This window comes from Corvus brachyrhynchos, unplaced genomic scaffold, assembly GCF_000691975.1.
Source record: "Corvus brachyrhynchos isolate BGI_N302 unplaced genomic scaffold, ASM69197v1 scaffold167, whole genome shotgun sequence".
Classification (NCBI taxonomy): domain Eukaryota; kingdom Metazoa; phylum Chordata; class Aves; order Passeriformes; family Corvidae; genus Corvus; species Corvus brachyrhynchos.
In genome coordinates this window covers 522378-549208 of record NW_008239547.1, presented here as the reverse complement: position 1 = coordinate 549208, position 26831 = coordinate 522378, and the positions used below count along the sequence as shown (strand labels likewise).

At 38.7% G+C, this 26831-nt stretch overlaps 1 protein-coding gene across 1 annotated transcript in view; it reads right to left on the bottom strand.

The window, feature by feature from the left end:
- PLXDC2 (plexin domain containing 2) overlaps positions 1–26831 on the bottom strand; it is a 143058-nt gene that overhangs the window by 3937 nt on the left and 112290 nt on the right. The window contains exons 11-13 of the mRNA XM_017741407.1: positions 26464–26617; positions 25040–25078; positions 11209–11369 (exon numbers count right to left, since the gene is read on the bottom strand). Coding sequence (XP_017596896.1) covers positions 11209–11369; positions 25040–25078; positions 26464–26617 — 354 coding nt within the window. The remainder of the gene's footprint in view (positions 1–11208; positions 11370–25039; positions 25079–26463; positions 26618–26831) is intronic.

Below are 26831 nucleotides of genomic sequence, written 5' to 3'. Positions count from 1 at the left end.
AACAGTAACCAATACCACAAGATCAGTTACAGGAGGATGGACAGTTGTATAAAGTTGTGTTGAAATACTGGTATCTGAAGACTGATGCCCTGCTCCTGAGAGTTTTTGATGCTGACATTATCACAATCTCTAAAATTTATGCCACTTAACAGTTTTCATCTGAGATGGTAATTCATCAAAAGCAATTTTAATAATGTATATTTTTTTAGCTGCAGCAATTATAAGCTTTTACATTTCCTTTCACACATCTGCATGAAGACAAGTTTCTACCAGTAAAGGACAGAAGGAACTTGGCAACAGGTATTACATATTTGATATTCTTACATCCTAGCCTCTATTATCCCTGTCCCATCCTTATTCTGTCCTTCCCTGAGTACACAAAAATGGAATGAGAACAATTCTGTACAGATCTGCAATGTCAGAAGAGCAGTGAAGGGAAACAGTAATGAAATATCTGCCCCTCTGTCATTTCCTCAACCCTGCCACACACATTTTGTTCTGAAAGATTTCTGAAACACTATCAAAAGTTTCTTTGTATATTTCAAACAGCATAAAATCCCATAGTGCTTGTGCATTGATCAGCTCTTCATTCCCATTCAGCAGTAAACTTGAACAGTGGGTTTCATCAAGACATGTGCACACTCTTTTTTCAAACTGAATTTACATGAGTATAAATACTTGACTTAGCATGAGAAGGTCAATCTTTCCAAGTGTTGACTCTCCAGAGCGCCCTTGTAAACTTGATTTCCCACTAAACTACACAAAAGCTGAAGTTATTGAGCATATTTTAGACTGAATGCTCCGACACAACTTTGTCTTCTGTATCGATTTTTTTTCTATATTTCAATCTTTCAAACTTCCAGAGGACTGGTTCACTGTCTCTAATGAAGGGCTGCATCTTACATTTCCACTGATGCCAATTTCTTTGTCTAATTCAGGGGTATAAACACATTTAAATCTATTTAAAAGCTGTACTCTTTAATCACACTTTGTCAAGAAGGCCTGTTTAACTCTGATGATACGGAAATATGCAAATATGGAGCTATCCAAATTCTGGATTTATTGTCAAAACTTCAGAAAAGCTATTATGACTTACTAAAAGAGATTAAGAAAAAGGGAACAAAACAACATATAGTAAGGTCTTACTAAATGACTAAATGACTAAATGTTAATCTGATACTATTCAAGACCCATTAGTCTAAGTACTTGTTAACCTACCTTGGTTGTCAGGCCTTTGGTTTCTTGTGAGATGTGAAGATCTTTCTGTTACCAATTACCTTGTCCATTACATGTATTTTTGTGCTCAAAGTTACCTGAAACTTGTGCATCAGTTTTAATCTCTTCTAGAAGCACCCAATTTATTTGGCAAATCACAGTCAGAAGTGGAAGAGGCTACAAATATCTGAAACTATACTTCTGATATATATTTCCAGGAATAAGAAAAGATCAATTGCCTGACATCATATTAAACTCTTATTTTGAAGAAACTGTTCTCAAATAAGGATTGCTTCTGACTTAAGATTCATTAGAATCATTTACTGGCTACATTTATTTTTCTTTTCAATAGAAGCACTTGCTTAAAGTATCTTTTTGAGATTTAAAACATCTTTTTATAACTATTTCTGCAGTCTTATGTTCATCTGAGGAGCTGGCTGCTGAAGGACGAGAAACAGAATGCCTCCTTCCTCTACACCTTTGACTTTTATTGTCAGTGTTGATTATTTATTTTAGTGCTTCTCCCTTGTGGTCGATTTAGGTTTCCCTTGCTGAACTGCTGGTTCCTGCTAAGCTGGATAAGCTTTGGAAAAAATAACTTTACTATCAGGACTAGGCAATGACAGTGAGATCAATGACAATACTCCAAATGCCAGGACACTGCAGGACTTTGAAAGAAGAGAAAAATGATACCTGTTCTCTTCTTTTTAATCATCATCTCCATGAAATGCAATTCAGCCTGAACTTCCAGACAAAAACTAATTGATGACCATATGAAGCCTATTTCAAACTAAAAGCATAATCCCCTGTAAAAAACAATGGGCCATATCCCAGAAGAAAAGAACAGAGCTGTGTGACCTCCATCAGCTGTCTTAGACAGCTGAGGATAGAATTATTTTTAAAAAAACCCTTTTTTTTTAAATCTGTCTCCTAGTTATTTCTCATTTGTTTGAAGACATACACTGCATTTCTGACATTAATGCAGAAACCTGGAAATGGTGCATGGAAAACATGGCTGGATGTTAAATCTGGCTCTTATTTGTGACGTGCTGTTATAAACAGAGAAGTGTAATGGTGAGCCAGAAATGTCCAATAATTTCCTGAGCTCTAAAACACCAAGAACTGTCTCCAGCATTTTAAATTATTTTCTAGTATTATTTCCTTCCCCTAAGCAGACAGGGGATGAGCAGAAGGTCAAAATCTGAAGAAAATCTACTGCTAGATATGTGTGCCAGTGAATGTTTCCACATACCAAAATACAATCCCCTATACAACTCATAATTAAAAAACCCCCAATAATTAGTGCTTTCTCAGACCACCCCAGCTAGGGCTCAGTATTCAGAAATCATCCTCAGTTCATGTTTATAGTGTACATACTGTCAGCTTTAAGTGAGGCAGAGTTAAATGACAGGAATGCAGATCCTTTCATGCTGGTTGGTCTTTATGTTACAAAAACAGTCCCAGCCTTATTTAATTTACTAGCAAAGATAAAATTTAAGTTAAATCAAGAGGAGTCAAGGCGCATCCTTCAGGCTCTCATCACACACTATTATTTATTTGCTGAAGATCTGCAGCTGTTTGTTTCTTCCTCCCTCCCTGTCTTTTTCCGGAAGGTCACTCCCTGGCTCAATAGCACCAGTTCAACTCCCTGTGTGGCCATTTAAACAGATTCCAGAAATTATCCATCTTAAACATCCAAGATGAAGTAAAACAAACAACTAAAAAAGACATAGGTACGTGCATGTGTGTGATGTGTGTGTTTAAGAGTACATGTATGTTTCTAAGCAGATGAACCAGCAAACTAAAGCTCTAGAATACCTCCAATGAGGGTGTGAACATGAAGGCAAAAGCTGTGACCTTCAAAATAGGACCTCAACTCAAAAGAGTGGTATTTTTTAACCACAAACACCCACACTGCTCTTCAGTGTGAGACATATTAACTACTATTAATACATACACAGATGCTAATACGTAAGCTCTGAATTCACTCATGTTCTTACAGCTTCAGAGTCCACATATGTTAATAAGTTTTGTACCTATAAGCTGAGTACAAAAGAAAGGCATTTTTGCCTGAGGTTAAGAAGTCCTAATTGCAATGTCAGTTTAGACTCCTTAAAATCCCTTACTTCCAGAGAATTGCTAAAGTAAAATTTATTCAGCTGCTGTCAAGCCTCCTGTAATCATGATTGGCAATGGTATCATTGTGTCCATCTGGTAAGAGACATCCCAATGTCTCACTCCTTACGTTCATATCACAGAATCGCGGAATCTGCTGAGTTGGAAGGGACCCACAAGGACCATTGAGTCCAACTCCTGGCTCTGCACAGGACCATCCCCAGGATTCACACCATGTGCCTGTGAGTATTGTCCAAATTCTCCTTGAGCTCTGTCAGGCTTGGTGCTGTGACCACTTCTCTGGGCAGCTGTTCCAGTGCTCAACCACCCTCTGGGTGAAGAACCTTTTCCAACCTAAATGTCTCCTGGCACAATCTCATGCCATTCCCTCAGGTCCTGTCACTGGTCACCACAGAAAAGAGATCAGTGCCTGACCCTCCTCTTCCCCTCATGAGGAAGTTGTAGGCTCCAGACATCTCTCCTCAGTCTCCTCCAGGCTGAACAGACCAAGTGACCTCAGCCACCATCCTTGTGGCCCTCCTTTGGACACTCTCTAATAGTTTAATATCTTTTTTATATTGTGGCACCCAAAGCTGCCCCCAGCACTCGAGGTGAGGCCACCCCAGTGCAGAGCAGAGCAGGACAATCCCCTCCCTTGCCCGGCTGGTGATGCTGTGCCTGATGCCCCCCAGGACACGCTTGGCCCTCCTGGCTGCCATTTATGCCTTTCCTTTTGCATTATAATCTTTATGGTCTGAGATTTTTCTCTGCTCCCATATGGGATTGTCCTCCCTGACCCCAGAGCAGATGCAGATGATACCAAACCCAGGGAGTATGTTCTCTGTAGCTTCTTTGTGTTTTGTTTCTCATTCTCAGCTTTATTTATTTACTGGCCTCAGTACTGTCTCTTCCTTGCTGCTTTAGAAAAGGTTTTTTGGTTTGTGCTCTCCTCTTACCCAAAATCCTTGTTACCACAATCTGTGGAACCCCACTAATGACAGGCCTCCACTCCAGTCTGACGCCACCCCATTCACTGTAACCCTTTGTGCCCAACCCATGAGCCAGTTGCTCACCCCCCACATGATGTGTTTATCCACATGTGAGCTGGACATCTTGTGCAGAAGGACACTGTGAGAGACAGCATGGAAAGCTTTACTGAAATCCAGAAACATCGCATCAAGTGGCTTCCCTTGATCAACCAGTTGGGTTACCTTGTCATAAATCAGTTTTGATAAGCAGAACTTTCCTCTCATGAAGCCGTGCTGGCTGTGACCAGTGACTGTGTTGTCTTTCAGGTGTTTTTCAAAACCTCCCAGAATAATCTCCTCTGTAACTTTATCAGGCAGTGAAGTGAGACTGACAGGCCTGTAGTTTACAGGGTCCTCCTTCTTGCCCTTCTTGAAAGTTCAGAGAGCGTACACCAGCTTCCAGTCAGCTGGGACTTCTCTGGATTCCCAAGACTGCTCAAAAATCATCGAGAGAGGTTCTGTGATGACATCATCCGGCTCTTTGATGATTCCTGGATGAATCCCATTAGGCCTTATAGATTTATAGGGATCCAGCTGGAGAAGCAGATCCTGCACAATTTCAGGTTTGACTGGGAGTTGATCATTCTCGCAGTCATGGTCCTCCAGCTCAGGGCACCCTTGGTCCGTCATCCTTGTTGAAGACAGAGGCAAAGAATGTGTTAAACAGCTCTGCCTTGTCTCTGTCCTGGTTTGTGAGGAGATCATCCCCATCCTGTAATGGGACAATGTTGTTTTTACACTGCCTGTTGCCATTAATATATTTGAGAAAACTCTGTTTATTGTCCCCCGCAGTTCTGGTTGGCTCCAACTCCAGCTGAGTTAGGCCACATGAATTTTCTTCCTACAGTGGCCAACAGCAGATCTGTGTTTTTCCCATGTCACCTGACCTTGTTTCCACTGGCAAGTGGAAGCACACCTTCCTTTTTTACCTTATTTCCAAGAGAAGATTCCTGTTCAGCCAAGCTGGTCTTCTGCCTTGTCTGCTTGACTTTCGACATTTGGGAATTGCCTGCTCTTCAGCTCTTAGGAGGTGATTAAAAAAAGTGACCAGCACTGATGGACCCCAGCACTTGCAAAAATACTTTCCATGGGGATCTTACTCACTAATTCCCTGAGCAGTCTGAGGTCTGCTCTCCTCAGATGCAGAGTTCAGATTTTGGCACTTTTCCTCCTCTTAACAAGATTTTAAACTTGATTGCTTCGTGGTCACTGTGGACAAGATGGCTGCCAATCTCCACTTGCTCACAAGATCCACTCTTTTGACAACTGGGAGACCAAGGAGGGCATTTTTCTGAGCTGGCTCCCTTAGGACCTGTTCCGTAACGTTGTGATCCAAGTTTTTTAGGAATCTTCTGGCCCGGGTTGTACAGCTGTGTTGTGTTCCCAGTTAATTTCTGGCAAGCCGAAGTCTCCCATAAGGACAAGGTCAGTTGACTTGGAAGTGCCCCTTAGTTCCTCAAAGATTAATTCATCATTGTCCTGGCCAGGAGGTCTATAGACTCCCACGATGGCATCTGCATTATTTGTTTGTTCCTTGATTCTTATCCAGAGGCTCTCAACTGCACCATTGCCAGCTGTGAGCTCCATACATTCTACCCCTTCTGTTACATACAGTGCCACCCCTGCACCTCTCCTGCCGTGCCCGTCCCTCCTGAAGAGCCTGTAAACATCCAACAAGGCACTCCAGGCACAGGACTCATCCCACCAGGTTTCACCTCTCAGCTGTGGCCAGATCATATTGCCTTTGATCTCCAATGGCAGAGCACTATGATGACAGCTGAAGTAAATTTAAGTCCTTAAAAGGACTTTGGATCACAATATAAGGAAGGAAGGTAAGAAAAACACAAGTGAAAACTTCTTGTGTCATGTGCAACCCTTCTGTCCACAGATAACTGGATGCAAACATGCAAAAGACAACTGAATAAAAAGTAGTTGGACTTATACCTTGTTTTTCAATTTGCTAAATATCCCTTGACATTAATTGCTCTCAGTGCCCAAGTACAAACACATACGTAAATAATTAGAGGTTAAAAATATAGGAAAAAGAAAGAACATGAGGGAAAAGAAAGGAAGAATTAAAATATAAAACTAAAGCTGCAATTTCTCCCACAACTCATTGAAATCTGAGCAAATCCATCTGACTCAGCTGGGAATTTCTTTACTCCTCTTTACATTGAGCACCAGACATTTAGATCACATGTGCTATGGGGAGTATCACAGGTAAGCAATCCACGACATTCAGGACATTGTAATTTGCTTCTTGGCCATCAAACCTCGCATCCTGAATGCAAGTATATTACATAGGTTAGTAAATAAATCAATCACTTTTTAATTGTGCTATAGCTAGTGTGTAGTTATATATGTTATAGCTAGATTTCTGACATAAACTTTGTTGAGAAAGTCATGAAGAACATTATTTGACAGGTATCCTACTTTACAAAAATCAGTCCAAATCAGCTCAAAATATACTCAAGACATACAGGATTCCTCAAGGTGATTAAGGAGAGGAAACCATTGGCAACTAAATGAAATTCAATGGAGAGGAAATACTGCAAGGTTAACGATAAGCAAATAGAAAACCAAAGCATGCAACATCTCTTCTGTCACTCTGCAAGCTAATCTTTAGTCAATATTTACTCTTAGCTCTTAGGAAGAGCCTGCATTCATTGGAACTTTGACTGAAGCTCCCTTGAGTTTAACAGCTGATAATTTATTCTGACTTTAGGCCACCACAGAAGTGTCCAACCTAAACAATGAAACACATGTTGAACAGTGTGGAGGCTGGAAGTAACAGGAAAACAGTGTATTTGATTTGAATCTTCTACACACTTAACAAAAAGTGGAACTTTTTTTAAAATATGTTGAACTGTTCGGATGGTATTAAAATTCAACACTACCATAGGCAAATTGAATAGCACTGGCATTTAAGACTTCTCAAACTCTTTGTTCCAGGTGGAGCTGCACATGCATGTTCTGCTCAACAGGTATGAACAAAACCCCCTAGGGAAGCATTTTCTTCAGACTTAAAGGGTAAAAAAGTAATAGAATAATGTTACTATGTTCTAAGACAAGGGTTTTTGTAATAAATGGTATTTTCCTTAGCTTGTGTTTATTGCTTATTTAAACCAACTAGTGCACTCAGGATATCATTTAATGGTGTTCAGAGGTGCCACAAGAGATTGCTTTTATCAATGCAAGGGTAAACAGCACAGACAAAGTGTGGGTGTATTTATTCTTATCTGGGAGAGCTCACTACATGACATGAGTTGGATTCAAGATGAGCTGTGTGAGAACCTGAGTGAGGAGGTAAGTGAATATTAGGTGATATCTGCAGAGAACACAAGGTAGAAAGAGACTTAAAGCCTCAGATACAGGGTCAGTTTAATATACTGTTCTTTATTCAGAAACCAGTCATGATTGTAAAACTAATCAATTAAAAATTCCTTACACAGCCCTTAGCCTAAAAAACCCAACAAAATCTGATTGAAAATGACATTTCACCTACCAAATCATGACATTATCTTAGATGCAAAAGGAAGTTTCTCTATTAATTATACTAGAGTTTTGAATGAATGTTATGTTTAATGTCTATATGATTCCTCCATAAAGTAACTTCTTTAAAAATAAACACAAATGCACCAGGTTCCTGTTCCTTCTTTTGGCCAGCCTTAGAGTTATATTAATTACTAATGATAGATAAACTGATGCAGATCTTGATTTGACTTGAAGACTTGATGGCAGACTATAGTGTACTTGTAATTTTTTAGACAACTGCAGGAGGGATCTGCCTGTCCATCTGTCACATCTTGTTTTAATTGTGCAATGTGCTTATTAATCAAGAGACTCATAGAAAACAGTATTATTTTCTGAAATATTTATGTGCTTGTCCTCATTTCATGACCAAGCCAATGTTTGTAACATCAGATCCATATTTCATTCATTTTCCATAAATAATGCAGCTTGTCTCTTGTGGTATGTGGGCTGTCATGTTATCTGTAACAGTTTACTCAAATATTTTTCAATTGCACAAATGCAATAAAGAATGATTTCTTGTAACACTGGCCTATTTGTACCAGTTTTGCCTGATTAGTCTTTTGTACGTAATTTTCAAAAAAGCAAGTTTGAGAAGATATTTTCTTCTTTGCATTGGAAATGTGTAAATCCTATTGATCAGATAAATATAAGAATAATAAATTCTACTTATTATTTTTTAATTGATCAAATGACTTTTTTCTTTGAAAATTAAATTATTAAACTTATTAAAAGCAATTTAATTTCCAGAATGGATTACCTTGTTCTGTTCTAGGTTTATGATACCAAAAATGGTTTTCAAGTTTTGAAATTTGTGTAAGTGTTCTGAAATACATTTAACCCCTATTCCCTCCCTTGTGATTTTCCCACTACATCAGTGTTTGTACAACTGACAGGGAAAGGCCACCCCTTGATGACTAGTACTTTTAAAAATTCTTGCTAATGCTGATTCTTCACAAGTACCACAATTATCCTAGTAACCAATAGAGAATGTAGGTTATACCCTGTTTTGCATAAATTTTATTTTGACTGATTTCTCCTTCATTTTATACAGAAAGCTTATGTTTTTTTACTTATTCTAAATGACTACATTTCTTGCTAAAAGACATTTTAGCTTTGATTAATAATAGAATAATAGATTGATTAATGGCACCTAAAGATTAAATTCGGTGGAATGAGTTTAACAACACTGATTAAGGCACCTCTATTTGCATGATGAGTATGATATCAATGAAAGAAATAAATTAACATGCCCTTACTACATTTAGAACAACAACAACAGCAACAAAAAAAGTGTATTGTAATTTGGTATTCTTCTCTTCTTCTTAAAAAGTGGTGTTGCAATTTATTTAGCCTTTTCCATCACATCATGACAGGCAAGAAACTTGCTTTTACTAGAGTGAAAGAATAGAAATTCAATCTGTGTAAATTTAATCTGTGAAAAAAAGAAAGGGACAAAACCTTCTCTTTCATACAAGGACTTCAGTGGAATTTTGTTTGTCTACATCAATAATGAACTGGCTTGAGATGCTTCATAAACATGAGAGAAAACTATGTGCTATTATATGGATTCTGTTCCCTGATGGCTAACACAGTTACATTACTAGAGCAGGAATACTGATAAACAATTCATTTTGACTTCTGTCACTACTATTACATCTAAGAAGAATATTTATTATAATACGATGTTAAAGATGAATCATTCCATTCATGTTCATATCTCACTTCAATTCTCATTGCTGTCACTAAGAATAAATGTCTACATCTTCCTGGTCCAGGCTTTTACCTAAGCAACCCCTAAGGTATGTCCCTAGCGACATTTCCAGTGGTTTTGCACCTTCACTGTTGTCCAGTGGTAAGTATCTGTGCTCTGATAGTAAGGGAATACTACAAGTAGGGTTTATGAACAGCCACCTCTTTATTTCATGTTCAGCAAATGTATACTTATCACAAGGCAGAGGAATGTTGCTGAGTTGAAAAAGAAACCACAAGGAGGTGTAGGTATTCATGGGTTTTTGTAGACTGAAACGCCTATGGAGAATTTTCCTTTCTCATGTTTTCGTTTACAGCGGAGCTGAACAGACTAAATGTCAGCATCTGCAATGTAGGTATCTGCACCTAAGGTAGCCATCGGTATTTGAGGGAGAAAAACATCAATTTATCTAATCTTTAAGAGGATGTCTCAAATAGGTCAGATGAATCATGGTCTAAAAGACTAGGTTTCTCTCTACACTAATAAAAAGAGCAGAAGAAATGATAGATGTTAACAATCAAGTGAAAATAATTTTTCCACACTTTGAGACAAAGTGTTAAAAGATTCCTTTAAATGATGTAAGGAACAGCTAATACAAGTTTCCAGCCAAAAACTTACTATAAATCAGCTCTCCTGTAGAATTAAGAAAGAATACTTTTTCTTCCCCCCCAGGAAAATTATAGAAAAACTGTATGTCCTGAAATAAAATGACAGTGCACAGGAAAGGTAACAAAAAATGTTGTTGTGAGGAAAATGAAGGATAGGAGAGAGAAGTGGTGTGGTATCTGACATATATCTCCTAGATATATGTCCTGTCTAAAAGCAAAAAAGTAATGGCAATGGTAGTTGAAGGAGCTGAGTGATAAACACGCTAAGAACAAAACAATATGCTAAGAACAAAACAAGGTCCATTTCTGTAGGGTATGCCCAGCCCCTGCCCTGGAGGGATGTCTGCTGAGATAAGGAGATTGCACAATCGGCCAGCAGGACTCCCTGGAAAGACAACCACTTCTTTGGTCACACCCAGAATCCTTCAGGAGACCCTATGCAGATCCTTTGTAACCCATTGGCCCTTACCCCCTGGAATCCATCCCCTGTATCCCTATAAAGCCAGCCCTCTGCCCCTGCGAGACGGAGTTGCTCGTCCCTGGCTCCCCTTCGCCGGAGTATGGACAATAAAGCTGCCTTGTGTGGAACAGCTACACGAGCCTCTCGTCTCTGGTGTGGCCTGGCCTGGAGGCTGCCCTGCAGAGCTGAGCTGAAATCACCACGAGCTGATAATCACTAAAGAGCTGACAGCTTCTGCAAGGGCCCTCCTAGGCAGCAGCTGAGGGAAGACACCGGGCCTCGGGAAGGCGATTCCTTTTGGGACCATCTCTCCAGACCGGTCACCTCTTCCTCGGTCAGAGCTACTGACCCATCACCAGCTGTAATACATTTCTTCAAAGATTACAGTATGAACACAAAGATACTTTCTGACTTAGTTAAGAAAGAGCTATTTTGGAGACCCCAAATACCCTAGCCAAGAGACAGGACTAGTGACACAACATGTTACTCTTGTCTTACCTCTATAAAGAAGAGACTAGCTGCTGATGTCGGATGATGGTACATGTAGGCAGTCACGAGGATGGCTGCAGCCACAATGAGGACCAGGACCAGAATGCCAACAATTAAGCCGGCATGAAGTGTTCCACTTTTCTTCTCCGCCGCACTGTCATCTGTGGAAGCTGCACAAAGAGCACACTTAGCACAGTAACTTATGCCTTACCCATTCCATTGCACAGATGGCAACTGAGCATTTGCTTTTTCTGTGTTACATAGACCTCATTTTCTACAGCCCATGTTGGAAAAAGATGTTAGATGTCTCTTTTCTACAACTGGATACTCTCATAATCTTAATGAAAAGACTTTCAAAGGTTTCACTGATTTTATTTCAATAAATAATATTAACATCCTTTCTTTTGGATGTAAAATGTACAGTCTGAAGATCTTAATTACTTTCATAAAAAATTTTGCTTTGGTTTCTTTATAAAATTATTGCAATTGTCTCACAGACAAAAAGTACCAACTGAATACATTTTTAACATTGCATTTTTCTTTAAATATTCCATTTGAGACATGCCACAAACCCTTGTGAGGTCTAGCTATTAAATATATTCTGAAAGCCTCATTCATTAGCTTGTAGGAGAGTTTGGAACCACTCTTTGCAACTGAATCAGAGAGCCAAAAGCGCAACAGATGGATCCTGCAATATTTTGATCTTGGTCTGAATGGAACACTCATCATACCAAAGTATTACAGAAGACCATCCATTTACTAAAATTGATACCAGGAGGCCACTCATGCTATGCTTCTGTCAGGATAAAAGAGGGCTGTCTCTGTCACACAAGCAACTTGTCAGCAGTGCTTCCAAATAAGTGACTGAAAGTCTTTCAACAACAGCGTAAGCTTTGGGGGAAAAGTTTCTTAATATATCAACCAATACCTGTAGAACTGCTTGTTCTTCATCATACTCTTCCATAAAAGAATTACTGGTCTGCCCACATCAGCAGGCAAAAGAGCCATTCAGAAGTCCCAGGTTTAAGAAACACCAGTAGAGGAACACAAACTTCCATTATCCTCCTAAGGGTTCTTCACCCCAGGGCAGTGGTCACAGCACCAGGCCTGACAGAGTTCAAGAGGCATTTGGACAATGCTCTTGGGAAGATGTTGTGACCCTTGGGGATGGTTCAGTGCGGGGCCAGGAGCTGGACTTGATGGTCTTTGTGGGTTCCTTCCAACTCAGCATACTCTGTGAGTCTGATATTCCCACTGCTTTCTGCTTTTCTAGAAATCCTTCTAATCACTTCCATGCCTTACTCCATATGACACCTGTCTCTGGTCTTGCTTAGGAGAAATTTTCTTTCATTTCCACTTTTAAATTTCCTCTTACCACGCTTGTTTGGCAAGCTGGCTATAATGAAAATCACTGATATCTGCAATCATCCTTTTTGCTGTGCCATCCCTTTGACCTATTTGGTTGTCTTAAAGTGTTATGTTCTCTGAGGTCAGGGACTCACTTTTATTTGTTCTCTGAAGACAGATATTGGGTTATGATTATCACTTCAAACAAATCACTATTATTGTTATTAATAGTAAAAACAACAATAACAACAACAATAGCAATAAGTGTACATGGTCTTTTACTACTCATCTGAATGGAGTAGAACACTCCATGCTCATGTTAAAATAGAGAATTGGAAAATAATAGAAGAAAGGCATATTGATGCAGGTAGTGGTAAATGCCTTGTGTGAGGGGCAAAAAAGAGGAGCAGTTAATGTGAGTGAGTGTTACAGCTCATGCATCCATGTATGGCAGCACATTTCTCACCAGACCAAGGAAGGCTGCATGGCTCGTCACCCAGCAGATTGCATGGCACAATTGCAACAATAGGGAGAAAGGGAAAATGAAGATGCATTATCTTAGCCAAGACATGTATCTGACTATTACTCCATGGAATAGTTATGGATCTTTGGGGGCAAAGAAGGGATTCATGTACATATCCCTTGTTTTTGTCCATATTTCCTCAGTCTTGATTCAAGACAGTCAAAACCCCACAGCACTGCTCTACTCTTGCCCACAACATCAGTGACACTTTGTGGACTAAGGACCTGAGTAACAGAATCAGAGGATAAAAAAAAGATCCCAATAAACTGGGAAGTTAACTAGGGTGTGGGAAGCATTAATGATTTTAATAAAAAATTGCAAACATGATCCCCACTTAGGTACAGCCTAATCCTGAATGTATCTTTCTTTTTAAAAGTTCATGAGTATATGTTCACACAGGAACTTCAGTTTTAATTGTAATGATTTTGGACATGAATTTTGAGTTTATGCATGAACAGGTCCAAGAACCAGGTTTCTCCCTGACTAAATCCCACAAGGGGATTTCCTTTGCTTTCTTGAAGCTTAGTTCACACAAATGTATAGGAGATTTTGAAACAGAAAAGTAGCGTCAGCCCTGTTTGATTTTATTAATTTTAAATTTTTTTTTTAGCACACTACATACAGTGAAAATTCCCAGGCCATACTTTATATTGAATTAGAGGAAAGGAGATAGTACCTAGAATCTGGAAGTTCTATTTTCAAATTTTCAAAATTGTCCCCCAAAGGGTCATTAAAATACTTCCTAGTAGTTAGAGCACTAAATAAAAAAGGATGCAAAATTCATGGAGGAGACAGGAAAGAAAGGTGGCTCAAAATGAGGCTCCTCTTATTTTCAGACAGTAGAATTTTTACTTGACATAGCCATTAATACTCAGAGTGAGAACAGATGAATAGAAACACCAGTCTTAGTTTCTGTTCATGCACTGCAACAATATTTAGTACTTGTACATATATTTCAAATTGCCATACAAATGGAAATTAAGGAATTGAAAGGCCATCAGAAAAGGCCTGCTTGATTGTACATCCTCTTGGCTGGACTATTCCCACTGCTGAAGAGTTAGTTGTGAGTCACCCTACTGAGAAGCAACTGCTCCCTCAAAGGAGTAGAGGATTCATAGCTTGTTTGTCTCATAATTGTCTTTTTTACAGTTTCATACTCTATACTTCAATGTCACATTTGTGCATCAAAAACTATTTTGTCATTTGTACCCATTTTCAGGCTGATTTGCACTAAATGAGCAATTTGTATTGTTACTATGTTATAGTTGAAGACATAACATCATATTCTGCATATTAAAAAATGCTGGACTTCAGCAAAGGTCCTAACCACTCTGAAAAAGTCATCAATTTAATCCCTTTTGATCTGATATTTTCTCAGCTTTCAGCATCCAGCTTTGCAAACTAGAACATCATCTCTTTGAAACATCACAGGTGTCAACTGCCTGCCCAGATTTCTGCTAATCGAGGGTGGAGCTCTCGGTGGACATCAGTGCAGTGGGCAGAACGCCAAATGCAAAAAATAATGAAACAAAAGAAATGCTTTCCTTAAATTACAACAAGTTTAAGTAACTTGTAATTTCCATAATTGAAATTCAGTCCATTGACCCCAGGGCTCAAATACTCATGAGAAATTGATTTCACTCTCTTTGCACAGAGACAATAAACAGTGCTGTCAACATTGAAAATACTCTTTGCTGCAAAAATCAACTGTCAGTTCTTTTAAAAAGCCAGCAAGGGAAATAGATGAAAAAACAAGGTCTTGGAAACTTTTTCAGGTGTAGAAATCTTACTAAGATTATCACAGCACATCTGTTGTTCCAGGCAAGGCTAAACCCATGGGAGGCTATTTGTTTTATCACCAACCCTTTCCCAAAAGGACTATTCTCAATGGAACTTTCCCCAAACTTTCCTTTTCTTATGCTCAAGAAGCAATTGTTACTCTATATTTATAATGCCTTCTCAAACTCTTAAATGCATAAAACTTTTAAGCAGAAGGAGCCTGTTAATATCTCCAAGGTCAGTCTGCTTCTCATTAGGTGCTGAATGACTGGATGGAAAGAGCAAGTAGCTTCTTTTTTCCTAATATAAAGGCACATAATCCAAACATGAAATAACTGTTCTGCTGCTGGAATGTTGTTTAAAAAACAAAAGTGAAAACACAATAAAAATTTTCTCATTGTTTCCATGATAAACACATAAAGACTATAATATCTTTGATTTAAAATAACTGTAGTATGTCTCCAGTTGCTGTTGGGCTAGCTTCTTTTGGAGTAGGAAAAAAAAAACTCAAGTAATGAAAATCTTGTCTTGCCATGGCACACAGGGAGTGTGATGCTGACTTTAACAGAACAAAGGTGTCTACAGAGACTGCTTTTTAGTGTTTACGAACTGCTACTTGCTGTTTGTAAACACATCGAGAATACATTGTCAACATTATTTTTCTCATAACTGCATATTAACCCTTGAGGTCTGCAAAATAATGAAATAAATTGTTTTATATTATCTAAATTTAAGGTTTATGAAAAGTTTCCACTGTGATAGTTTTATATATGAGAAAACAAAATTGTGATACACACATTTACACCTTATATGATTTGAGATGGAAAAGAGTTTAATTTCCAGAGATTACTATCTCTGTCTGTGAGAGCAGAGATACAAAATATTTTACAGGAAAACTGAAGAAAAATAGACAAACTTCTGGTACTTCCTGGCTAGAAAATTTCCTTTATATAAAGTCAAACAAAAGGGGAATAACAGACAAAAAAGTAGAATTTCATTGTGTAGACTTGGAAAATAAAATTTTGCTTCTCCCTCCAAAAACCATGGTGCTCCTTTTTACTCTTGCATTTTGATTAGATGGTAAAAGACCATCTGGAAAAACACCACTGGAGTCGAACCTCCAATGCAAACTCACTTACATGCCCATGAATCATTAAGGGATAAAAAAATACCTTATTTGACCCTCCTGACCGACACACAAAGCCAGGGATATAGATGATTTAAATAGCAGCAATCAGCCTGAAGATGACAACTCAGTACTAAACTTTGTTCTTTTCTCCCCTTTTTTTGCCAGAAGAATGAATTTTATACTTTTTGATCTGCCAAAGTGCAGAAACCTTCTCTTGCTGCATGATCTGGGATTAACATGCAGCTACAGATGAAGTTCACTCACCAGCCCTATTACATATGTCATTTCTAGCCTGGAAACTGCATCACTCCTATTTGCGTGACTGTGGGTTTGAGTTAATAGGCTCCTGCCAAGAGGGAGGATATAATGTTTAGTACAGCTGAGCACACAGGGTTACAGGTACAGTAAGCTCAACAGAGCCACCAGATTTTCCCCCTCTTCTGGGTCTCCATTTACATCTGGAATGTGAATCTACCTGGAGACTCCTTGCTTTATGGGGCAGGTATGTGGTTCCTCAAACTCAAGCTTTTTCCCTGTACATAATGCAGATTCCTGAAAAGATGATTGATGACCTGTGGTAGGGGATAAGGGAATGTGTAGTTGGAAGGATTTTCCAGAGACTCAAGGGAATCCCCACAAAAATTTTCTCTCTACCTCCTTTAGGAACAGCATGCTCTGGAGTTCTCAGCTTATTCACAGTAATGGTATGTGGTTTTCTTGATTTGTGGGTTCAATCCCTTAGCATTTGTTAACATTTTGAGGTTAAGCCATTGCTTTACTTGGTTTCATGATGATTTATAAAGTTATGGCTCAGCTAATGCTTTAAAAATTGATTTCCAATTGCATGTAAGAAATGAAAGGTGGTCTCTGAGTGAGAATATTATGAACTATAACACACAAAATCAGAATTCAGTGTCTGGCTTTGCTATCAATTTTCTGTAGGACCCAGGGCAACTCAGTAAGTCTCTCCAAGATTGATCAACTGCTTAGCGTAGTAAATTGATGAGAGCACATTACAATCAAATCCCTCTGTTTATAGGATGACAGTACTCTAAACATGCTAGCTAAGGGCTTTCATTCTTCTGCTCTAAAATATCACCTAATGCTACAACAGTTGTCATCTGTACTAATTCTAGTTTGAGCTGATTGAGACCATTTAAGCCATTACAATACTTAGTGGCATCGAACAGTTGGCATCATGAAGCTCAATATTGTACCATGAAGGACCCCACCATTTGGCCTGAAAAGGTAGCTGACTCAAATCCAGATGGGCAAAAAGTTAGCTATTCATAAGAATTTCAATTGTGTCACCCCATTGACTCCTCTTAATCCTACTGAAAGCAAACACAAGACAATAAGGTAAATCAGGCTGTTCCTGTTTAATCCTGTGTCTAATGCTTGTAGAGTTACTCACCAGAGTACCCACCACACCTTTGGGAGACAGAACAACTTCAGGTACTTCAATATCAATGCAAAATGTACAGCATTATTAGCCTTCCTTCACCTGGCCTTCATTTTTCCCATTCATTACAGTAACCGATGCACACCAATGTCAAAGCAGTGTAGAGAAGATTGGAGGAGGCTACTAACTGCAAAACTGGGTTAACTCCATGTAGAATAGGAAGTTAAAAAGACAGAAGATTACAGGATCTTTGTGTGCCCCAGCTGTCACACTGCCATAGTACTGTGACAGCAAAAGGAGCAGATGATAAGATAAAACACTAAGTAAAGCAGCCTTTTCTTAAAAGTTTATCCAGTTTTTTACATGTAGCCCTCCTTAAGATCTGCATTTAGAGCTACATGGGGTTTTCACATTAACCCTTTGATCTGGTACAAAGTCAACAAAGTGTAAATGTGTAACAAAGTCAGCAAAGTCATGGCAACTGTAGGAGTAGGATACCATATATCATTTTATAGCTGTCTTAGAAAACCAAAGAGAAACTAAACTAGTACGCTAGACATCGACATAAGTTGAAGCGTCTACACCTGTTTTTTTAACATCATGCTTCTTTAATGTGATATAAAATACTTAATATGATTAAATCCTCTCTTTTTCATGAGAAAAGAGTGGAAGAAAAGGTCTGCATCCTGGCTTGCAGGTTTCTGGACAGGAATGGAAACAAAACACATTAGCTAGGACACCCTGAAGAGAATTTATTTAAGGAAACCTTGGGTGCCTATGAACAAGATGCCCATTCTTAGTATGCAATTTAGATTTTTCTCTGTAGCTGGTAGAGTTTTTCTCTGTAAAAAAGAGTTTTTCTCTGTAGCTGGTAGAGTTTGGCACCCCTATAGAGTAACATATCCCAGTTTGGGCATGTCTTTTAGCATGACATTAATTACTTCCTCTTGCCTACTGCTTGCCACTGGCTAGGAGAAAGGCCTAAAAGAACAGTTTGTGGCTTCCTGGCTAACACCAGATGAGATGAAGCCTCTGGAAGATCATTTCCTGTGGCTAGGGCTAAGTTCTGCCAATAAAACGAAGCCATATCCTGTCAATCTTATCTTATACAAAGTCCACTTTAAAACATTTTTAAGCTACCACAAAGGTTACGTTTATAATTTTTTAATTTCTTATGTTTTACTTTAAAATTGGTGAAGACTCAGCTAATTCATAGTGACTTGTCAAGTGGAATCACTTGGTTTTGGACTGTGGGGTTATAATAACTTCATTTATGTAAAAAAAATACTTGTTTTGTCTAAAAGAATGGCTTATTTCTTTGGTGAAATAGTTCTAATTTTCTGAATCATTTAGCAAGTAAACATATTAGAAAGAAATAACTTATATGACTCTTATCAGGCTGGGGTTAAACGTCTTGCAGCTGGAGTTCAGAATACACAAGAAAAAAAGGACTAAGTTTTCTCCATAATTTGGAACAGCTCAGACTGTGATTTTTAAGAGAAATTAGGAAGAGAGATGACTAATGGAAGCTTTCCAGACAGAAAAAAATATATTGGAAAAAATAGTCTTGGGTAAGTTTATCACCATATATAAAGTGTATAAAAGTACCCTTTTTTCCAAAACTTCGTCTACATTTTGGTAATTTCTTACTGACTTTCCTAATATCTCAAAATCAAATTAAGCTCTATGTAGTACAATTGTTAATCCTGTTAGTACATCCCTGTTAGTTGTATCTAGACCATCTTTGAAAATGTCCAGATGAGAGTAAAAATAGCATGATACTGACATTTCCTAGAACTACATAAGCTGGGATGAACTTGTTAACAAATAAATGAACAGCTTTCTTCCTCAGGCAGGTTTTCTTTTTTTGCACAGATTTCCTTTTTTTGAAACAGAAATTTCCATACACCTGGATGAATGACAAGTGTAGCATTTGTTTGATACCTGCTGTCCTACCGACACAGATTTTCCTTTTGAGTTTTAAAGCTGAAGAACTGTGGGTGACTCATAGCAATCAAATAATCACAATAGTGTCTAAAAAGGTCAAATAAAATGTCTAGATGTGCTGGCCAATCATCTAAATCATCCACCAGAGAGTTCTCAACAATAAAATACTGCATTATGGGATAGCCATGGCCAATTTCTCACAGTTTTTATGAAAAATTAGGCTTTTAAGCTTTTAAGTCAGTTGTGTTAAATTTTAAGAAAATGAAAAAACAACAGAATCTAAAATTAATAACAAAAAAAATTTGTACATTTTTAGTGCTGGACATCTCTTAGAACTTATAAAATGCTTGTTATTTTAAGGAGAACCAAGATATAACAAAAATTGTGATGGCATGCCAGCTGTGTTTTAAAATGGTTTAGGCATGTATGTAATAGGCATCTGTTATGTCTGTAAAAATAGAGAGCAGGCAGAAGAAACAAAACCAAGCGAATTTGAAATGTATTAAGATATGACACAAAATTGCGGATGGATTACAGCACAGCTGCAAAAGATTTTCTCGTATAATTAAAAGGTCAAAGCAGTATGACCAGAACAAAAAATTTAAATTTACAATATCTCATTTCAAAAGTTCTAGACAAAGGTAAGATGCAGAATTTCTATGGAATCCTTTTGTTCTACCTAACCAGATATTGACTGCTGTCACCCAAGGACACATCAAACTATAGGCAATCATTGATCAAATATATCTTTGGTTTTCCATTATAAAGGGTTCCCTTTCATTAGAGTTTTAAAGGATTTAGTGTGAGAGAGTAAAGACCCTGTATTTGTGACTTGGAATAATCTACTCTTTATTAAAGGCTGACAAACCACAGAGAATCAAAGCATGTGCCTGCGGCTGCAGAGGTTTTATCTGAGTCTAATCTAGAGGACACTGGGAAATTCAATGCGTAATTGAAGATTCATCAAAAAGAACTTCTCAGATTAAAAGCTACGTTAACTGTGTGAATGAGGAATCCTAGAGTGTTGCTTCGCTTTTGTGTTGTTTGAAGTAACTTTCATTTTTTTTAAATTTCAAGAATAAAAGGAACAGCTCAAGGAAAATGAATAATCACATCAGGTGTTGGCTTGTCCTCCTAAAATGCAGCAGATTTCTCCGTGGAAATGAACTTTCTATATATAACTGATGCCTCAAACCCTACACCTCACCTACCAAGTAGGCCACAGCCATCCATCTCTAGCTCTAGGATTCAACACTTTTAAAGAGATTTTCTTTTCAGATCTTGGGCACAGAATAAACAAGTGAAAAAATAATCCTGTTGCAATTCCTAAACTGAAAGAAACTTGGACGTGTTTTCTAAACCCCACTTTTGGAATTGTTTTTCATATAACAGCATACTGTTTTGAGCTGTGTATGAGATGCTCATGATGGAGAGCTGCCTGGTCCTGGGTCAGCCACCTGCCATAGAGCGTTGGCTCACAGGGCAGGGTGTGGGCACAGTTCAGCCAGGAATACGCCTCCTGTACAGAGCAGACATGGAACAGGAGAATGAAGTGCTGACTATTGACCTCTAAGGGCACTGAAGCACTTTTCACAATAAAATAAAAAGCAATTTGATTTGAAGAGAGAAAGAAAGTTTCAGGGACATTTTCATAGACAAAATGCCTAAAAGCACCACCCTGAGTTTACAGATCACCTTATTCCAAGGGATCACTTATGTGTCAAAGCAATGTCAAACAACACCACTGCCAACAAATGGACAATTAAATGGCCAATACAGCATGTGACCAGCCTTGCTGTGGTTAGTGACAGCAAAATGACAGAGGGGAGACTGGCAAGGAAGAGGATGACAACTGCCCCCTGTGCAGTGAACAGATCTCCAGTTTGAGGGAAGGAGAAAATAATGGCTGAATATGACTGAAAAACAAATGAGAGCAAAACAGACCAACAAGCTAAGTGGCAGCTGCACTCTGTTTTTTCAAAACTTGAATAATTCTCTGCGAGGGTCCTGAGAAACTGCTATATCTCAGCTGTTATGGACTGCTGTATGTGGGACCTCTGCCTGTGATGTTGGGGTCTCCATGTAAACTCTAGGTCCAAACCTAAGCTATGTTGTAGATAAATCTATATTCAGTCCCATCTCTGATGTTGCATCCTGGACCAACACCGAAGGAGCTTGTCTCCAGTCCTGTCCATGGACCATGCCTCCTTGGATGGGCCTTGGAGCTGTTTATCCTTTTGCTGCTGCAGAATCCCTGTGTAGACCTGGTTCATCATCTCACCTTCTCTTGGACCACTGATGGGAGATGCTTCCTCTGGTCCTTCCTGAGCTGTTGGCAGCTATGCCACTTTGCCACCTTGCTGTTCCCTTCCTGCCTTGCCAGCCTGTCTTCCTGCCTTGACCCTGGGTCTGCCTCATTGCTGCAGACTCAGCTGAAGGTCACCAGATCAGGGCTGACCCCAGTTTCTTCCTCTGAGCTGCCCTGTTCTTTGCCTGTGCCCATCCCCTATTCCTCATCCAGGAGGGGGAGAAGAAGATGGAATGCATGGATTCTTCGGTGAAGAAGAACCTGCACACCTGCAGTCCAATCAAGCTACAAGTTCATGAAATGCTGGTATGGACATGGTTTCACCTGACAAATATGTTTCAAGAGATACGTCTGCTATAACAGAATGGTCAAGTATTAGGAAAAAAGGACTCAAAGACAGAGATTTTAATATGGCCGAAACAGATAGTATTGTAATGCCGGTTACGTATACCAGACAAAATCAAAATCCTCCTGTATGGCAACCTATGGACCATCAAGTTATCAAAGATTTAATGGATGCAGTAAAGAATCGTGGACTGGGAAGTCCATATCAAACAACTTTTGAGAGGCACATTTAACAATTATGATTTGGTACCTTTTGACTGTAGAAGTATTGCCTCGACAATTTTTACAGATGCACAACTCCTGCTATGGGATGCAAGATGGAGAAGAGCACTTTGTGAACTGAGAGAAAAATACGCAGGAGGACCACATGCAGCTCTCACATTAGAGCAATTGGCTGGTGATGAACCTCATGCTAGATCTGAAGATCAGGCAGTGGTTTTGCCTCGAGATATACTTATAGATATCAAAGAAGCAGAGCAAACAGCAATCTTACAAATTCCACCAACTGGAACCCTAGAAGGCATTTACACAGAAGTGAAGCAAGGTATTGCTGAAACTTTTACCTCATTCGTCAATCGTCTAAAGCAAGCCTTGGACAGACAAGTCAGTGATGAAGTGGCAAAACCACATCTGCTACAAGGTCTTGCTTTTGCAAATGCTAATGCAGAGTGCAAATGTATAATCAGTGCTATACCTGGTCATGCAACCATAGCTGAAATGATAGAAGCAAGCAGTAAGGTGGGCACACCTCAGCATGTTGCAGCAGTCCAAGCAAATGCTTTTGGACAAGAACTTGGAAAACTTCTTAAAGAGCAAGTAGCAGCACTTCGTTCAGATCTACAATGAAGTAACTTCAGAAGTAATGGCAGCAGAACCCTCAAGAAGGCCATGCTTCAGGTGTAGAAAATTTGGATACATCTGAAGATTTTACCCTGAGTCTGCAAAGGATACAAGAGTACCGAATCACTGCGCAAGGTATGGCGCTTAGAACCTGCTTCAACAATCTGCAGGATCTACAGTAGCTTTTAGGAACAATAAATTCAAACAGGATAGAGTTGGAGAACACCAATGATGGACTTGCTTCAGTTTTTGACTTGCTAAGAGGAGACTCTGACATCATGTCTCCCAGGACTCTTACTCCTGAGGCTCAAAAGGCTCTTGACAGAATGGCAAATGCCAAATACTCATTTTTTGGAAAATATAAAAATATCCATCTGCCAGTGGATACATTTTCCAATGCGGTTTTTGCTTCCCTGCACACAGGAGAAATAGTGAAACATGCATGTCAGCATTTTCTGCAAGCATTTGCATCATTAAAAGATAAAAACAAACAATAGTCTAGCTTATATAGCAAAAGAGCTACATAAATTCTTAATGAGTTAGGGTGCATGTCACTCCTTTGGTATTCCTCATTCTCCTACAGGGTAAGCAATTATTGAAAGAACACACCAAGCTTTAAAATCCCCTTTTGGTTAAACAAAAAAAGGGGGCAGAGGCTATGCCTCAAATGCGCTTGAATAAAGTGCTGTACGTTTTGAATTTTTTAAAAACAGTTTTTTTTGCAGAATTGAATTTGCTTATAATTAGACATTTTCCAACACCATATAGGCAAAGGCAAACCCTTTGGTTTAGATCAGAAATCCAGAGACAGGGAAAATTGAAAGTCCATTTCAACTAATAACCTAGGGCAAACGGTATGCTTGTGTCTTAACAGGTGCACGACTTAAGTGGATTCCAGCAAAAAACGTGAAACCTTTTCAAGTCCAGAAACAAGCAGGAATCAACTCTGGGAACATGGAGGCGAGCACGCAGATGTGAATCAGTGTCAACACTACTGTCGATGCCACAGACATCAGTTGTCTTTCTGTGCAAGAACTGTGGACTGAGTCTTATGTAAAAAGTGGGAAAGTTAATGGTGTAAATTTTGCATGTAAGAGTGCGGTAGAAGCTGTGTTACAGATCAGAGATTCCTATGTGGGATAAAGCTGTTGAGAATGAAGCTCAATCAGGTATTACACTTGTGCACTATCATCTCACTGATTGCCTTAAGCAATGCAGCTTTCCCAGTAAAACAACCAAAAGAAAATGTCTGGGAGACTCTGGCCAGTGTATCAGGCTTAGATACCATCTGTCTAACTCGCTCATGCTGCCACACTTGGCTACCTGTTCCCTTGACCCATGAGAGAAACTTGGTGCTCCCTGCTTGGAAAGGCAATCAGAGCTAATAAGATTCCCCTTTATATCAGTGGAAATATGATTTATTTAAATTTGCTCAGCAAATCATCTTCTGCTTTCATAGACCATTCTGAAGCCTTCAGAAATGAACACACATCTTCCTTTCCACCTCAGCAAGCTCTACTTTGGCAATGAACACAGGCGCAGGTGATGTTTAACAACTCAGTCCTATTCTAATAGGGGAATTCTCATCCACTTCAAAGGGAGAAGGAGCAAACTTCAGGTCTCAGTCCTTGCACTCACAAAGAAGATGACAAAAGCAGTCCCCTGCAGAGCCTCATTTAACAGGGGCTTTTATTGGTATGACAAGGTGATCTTACTAACTTGCACAGGGAATGTGCATGGAGAAATGTAGGATCTCTATTAGCACAGACATAGATATAAAATGGGTATGCTTATTAACAAAATGTCATGTAATAATTCACTACTATGAATGACTTTATAGCACAGTATTATTATTTACAACTAGCACCATATACTCTCTTAATACAGTTAAATAAAACTGCATTATTATAGTCAATAACTGTATTAATACTGCATTACTAGTCAATAACTGTATTAGTACAATTAAAATTTACTTAATATGTCCATAATTGAACCTGCTCTTGTATTATAGAATTATAAGAAGCGTTGTAAATGTTTAGTTTCCTAAGCAGTTCCTAAACTTATTTGCCCTACTTATCTTCCACAGAGATGTGGGATGCTGGAGTCCCTTGAGAGTCTAGTAAAAACTGTTTCTACAATCTGATTTTGATTAATGACATTCAGTGGGGAATAATTTGACAAAATACTGACACTATTTACAGACCAAAAAATATCTCTTACCTCCATTATCTTTTAGGTGCAGTGCTATCTTGGTGTCATCTACAAAGGAAATTCACAGTTAGCTGAAGGAAAATGCATTTTTCTAGGTCATGAATCATTTTAGTAATCAGTTTCTAATGTCAGGGAAATTCCACAACAAGAAAATTATTTGGTGCTCAACTCAATGAGAACTAGATTGTGGTGTTTCACACTGAGCACTACATTTTTTTACCACTAAAAAAAAGCATTTATGAGAGTGTTAAAGCATCCAGGAGGATTAAAAAAACTTGAAAATAAGGGTATTAGAGTCTCTCTCATAATGTTCATTAAAAACTCATATCTGTTACATGTTCATACATAGCTTCAGCATCCTATCATATTAAGGACTATATGAACTGACATATGAAAATAAAGTAAGACAATGACTTAGTTGCTTTTTGAAGCATCTTGAAAAGGTCTACTAATACTAAGACCTATTTACTTCCATATCCCTCTTTTTCTTGTGAATTTCAATGAACAGAGTGCCAGAGAATATTCCTTTTAATGCAGTCCAAACGCTGCACTGACAGTTTCTAAACTTTTATTGCTTTAAACAAAACCAGCCTTTCTTATCAGTAGATTCCCACCTTGAAACACCTTCAGCTCAGATTTTCCTGTCACAGGCCACTTGGAAAATCTGCCTGTACCTAGTACTTTTTCTTGTGTTAACATACAGTTTCAACAAACAGACACACACATGCACACACACATATATTATAGATGTTACTTGATTAATCTGAGTTAGCTTTCTTGCCCAGATCAATTTCCTCCAAAAGCAGAAAAGCAGGATATTCCAAGCTCAAAAAGGCAAGATTTAAGCAGCCAGTGGTACAAGGATGAGGACTGACCCACCTTTACTTACCCAGTTAATTTGGTTCAGAAGCCTAGAGAAACTATTTCACAATGAGCACTACATGAAAAGAACAGTGTCAACTGACTGAAAAAAATTAAACAGGCATATTTCAAAGAGGTTTTTAGTTTGGGTTATCTGTAATTTTCACCTGGCTAAATAGAATCCATACAAGAATTAAAAATTCATTAAGTGTGTGTTGGGAATTTCTTCTGGATTTAGCAGGGACCTTTACTGCTACTGTTTCAGAAGGTTTTGGACTATGGCCTGAATGTAAAGGAACATGAAATCTCAAGTTTTCTAGAAGTCTGCCTGACTTGTCCTTGCTTCTCCAGCAGCATCCTCTCCTCCAGCCCTCATCCCCCTTGCACCTTACTGGTGCAAGAGTGAGCAGTTTAAAAGCAGTAGCAGAGAGAGCCTTGACTGCAATGCCCAACTCCTTCTTCTGCCCCAGAGGGAAAAGGTCATCATCAACATATACTTAAAGGAAATAAATTTCTTTCTAAGTTGTAAATCACTTTTTTTCAAGTGTAAATATGCAATGTGTACATGTCACCTTCTGTGGGCAGGCTAGTTGGCAGGTGGGAAGTAGTGGATCCTCTGGTGGTTGTTAAAACTCTGAACCTTGTGGTGGTTGGCAGAAGGGTGGTGGTGGAGTACAGAGGTGTTTCAGTTGTGTCTATATTCTTCTCACAAATCTTATCTTTTGACTGTCGGGAAACAACAGAAACAAGGAAAAGAAAATTAATTCTCAGTGGAAACTGTCAAGAGTGAAGAATTTAATCATGGACAAGCTGCTGTGATAAAAGGAGTGAAAATAAACACTCTAGATCAAGAAATTTCAAGAGTTTTTTCTTTTAATTTTCCTTTTTTTTTTTCCTTTTCTCCTTTAAAGTACTCTATGCAGCATTCATCAAGATTTCT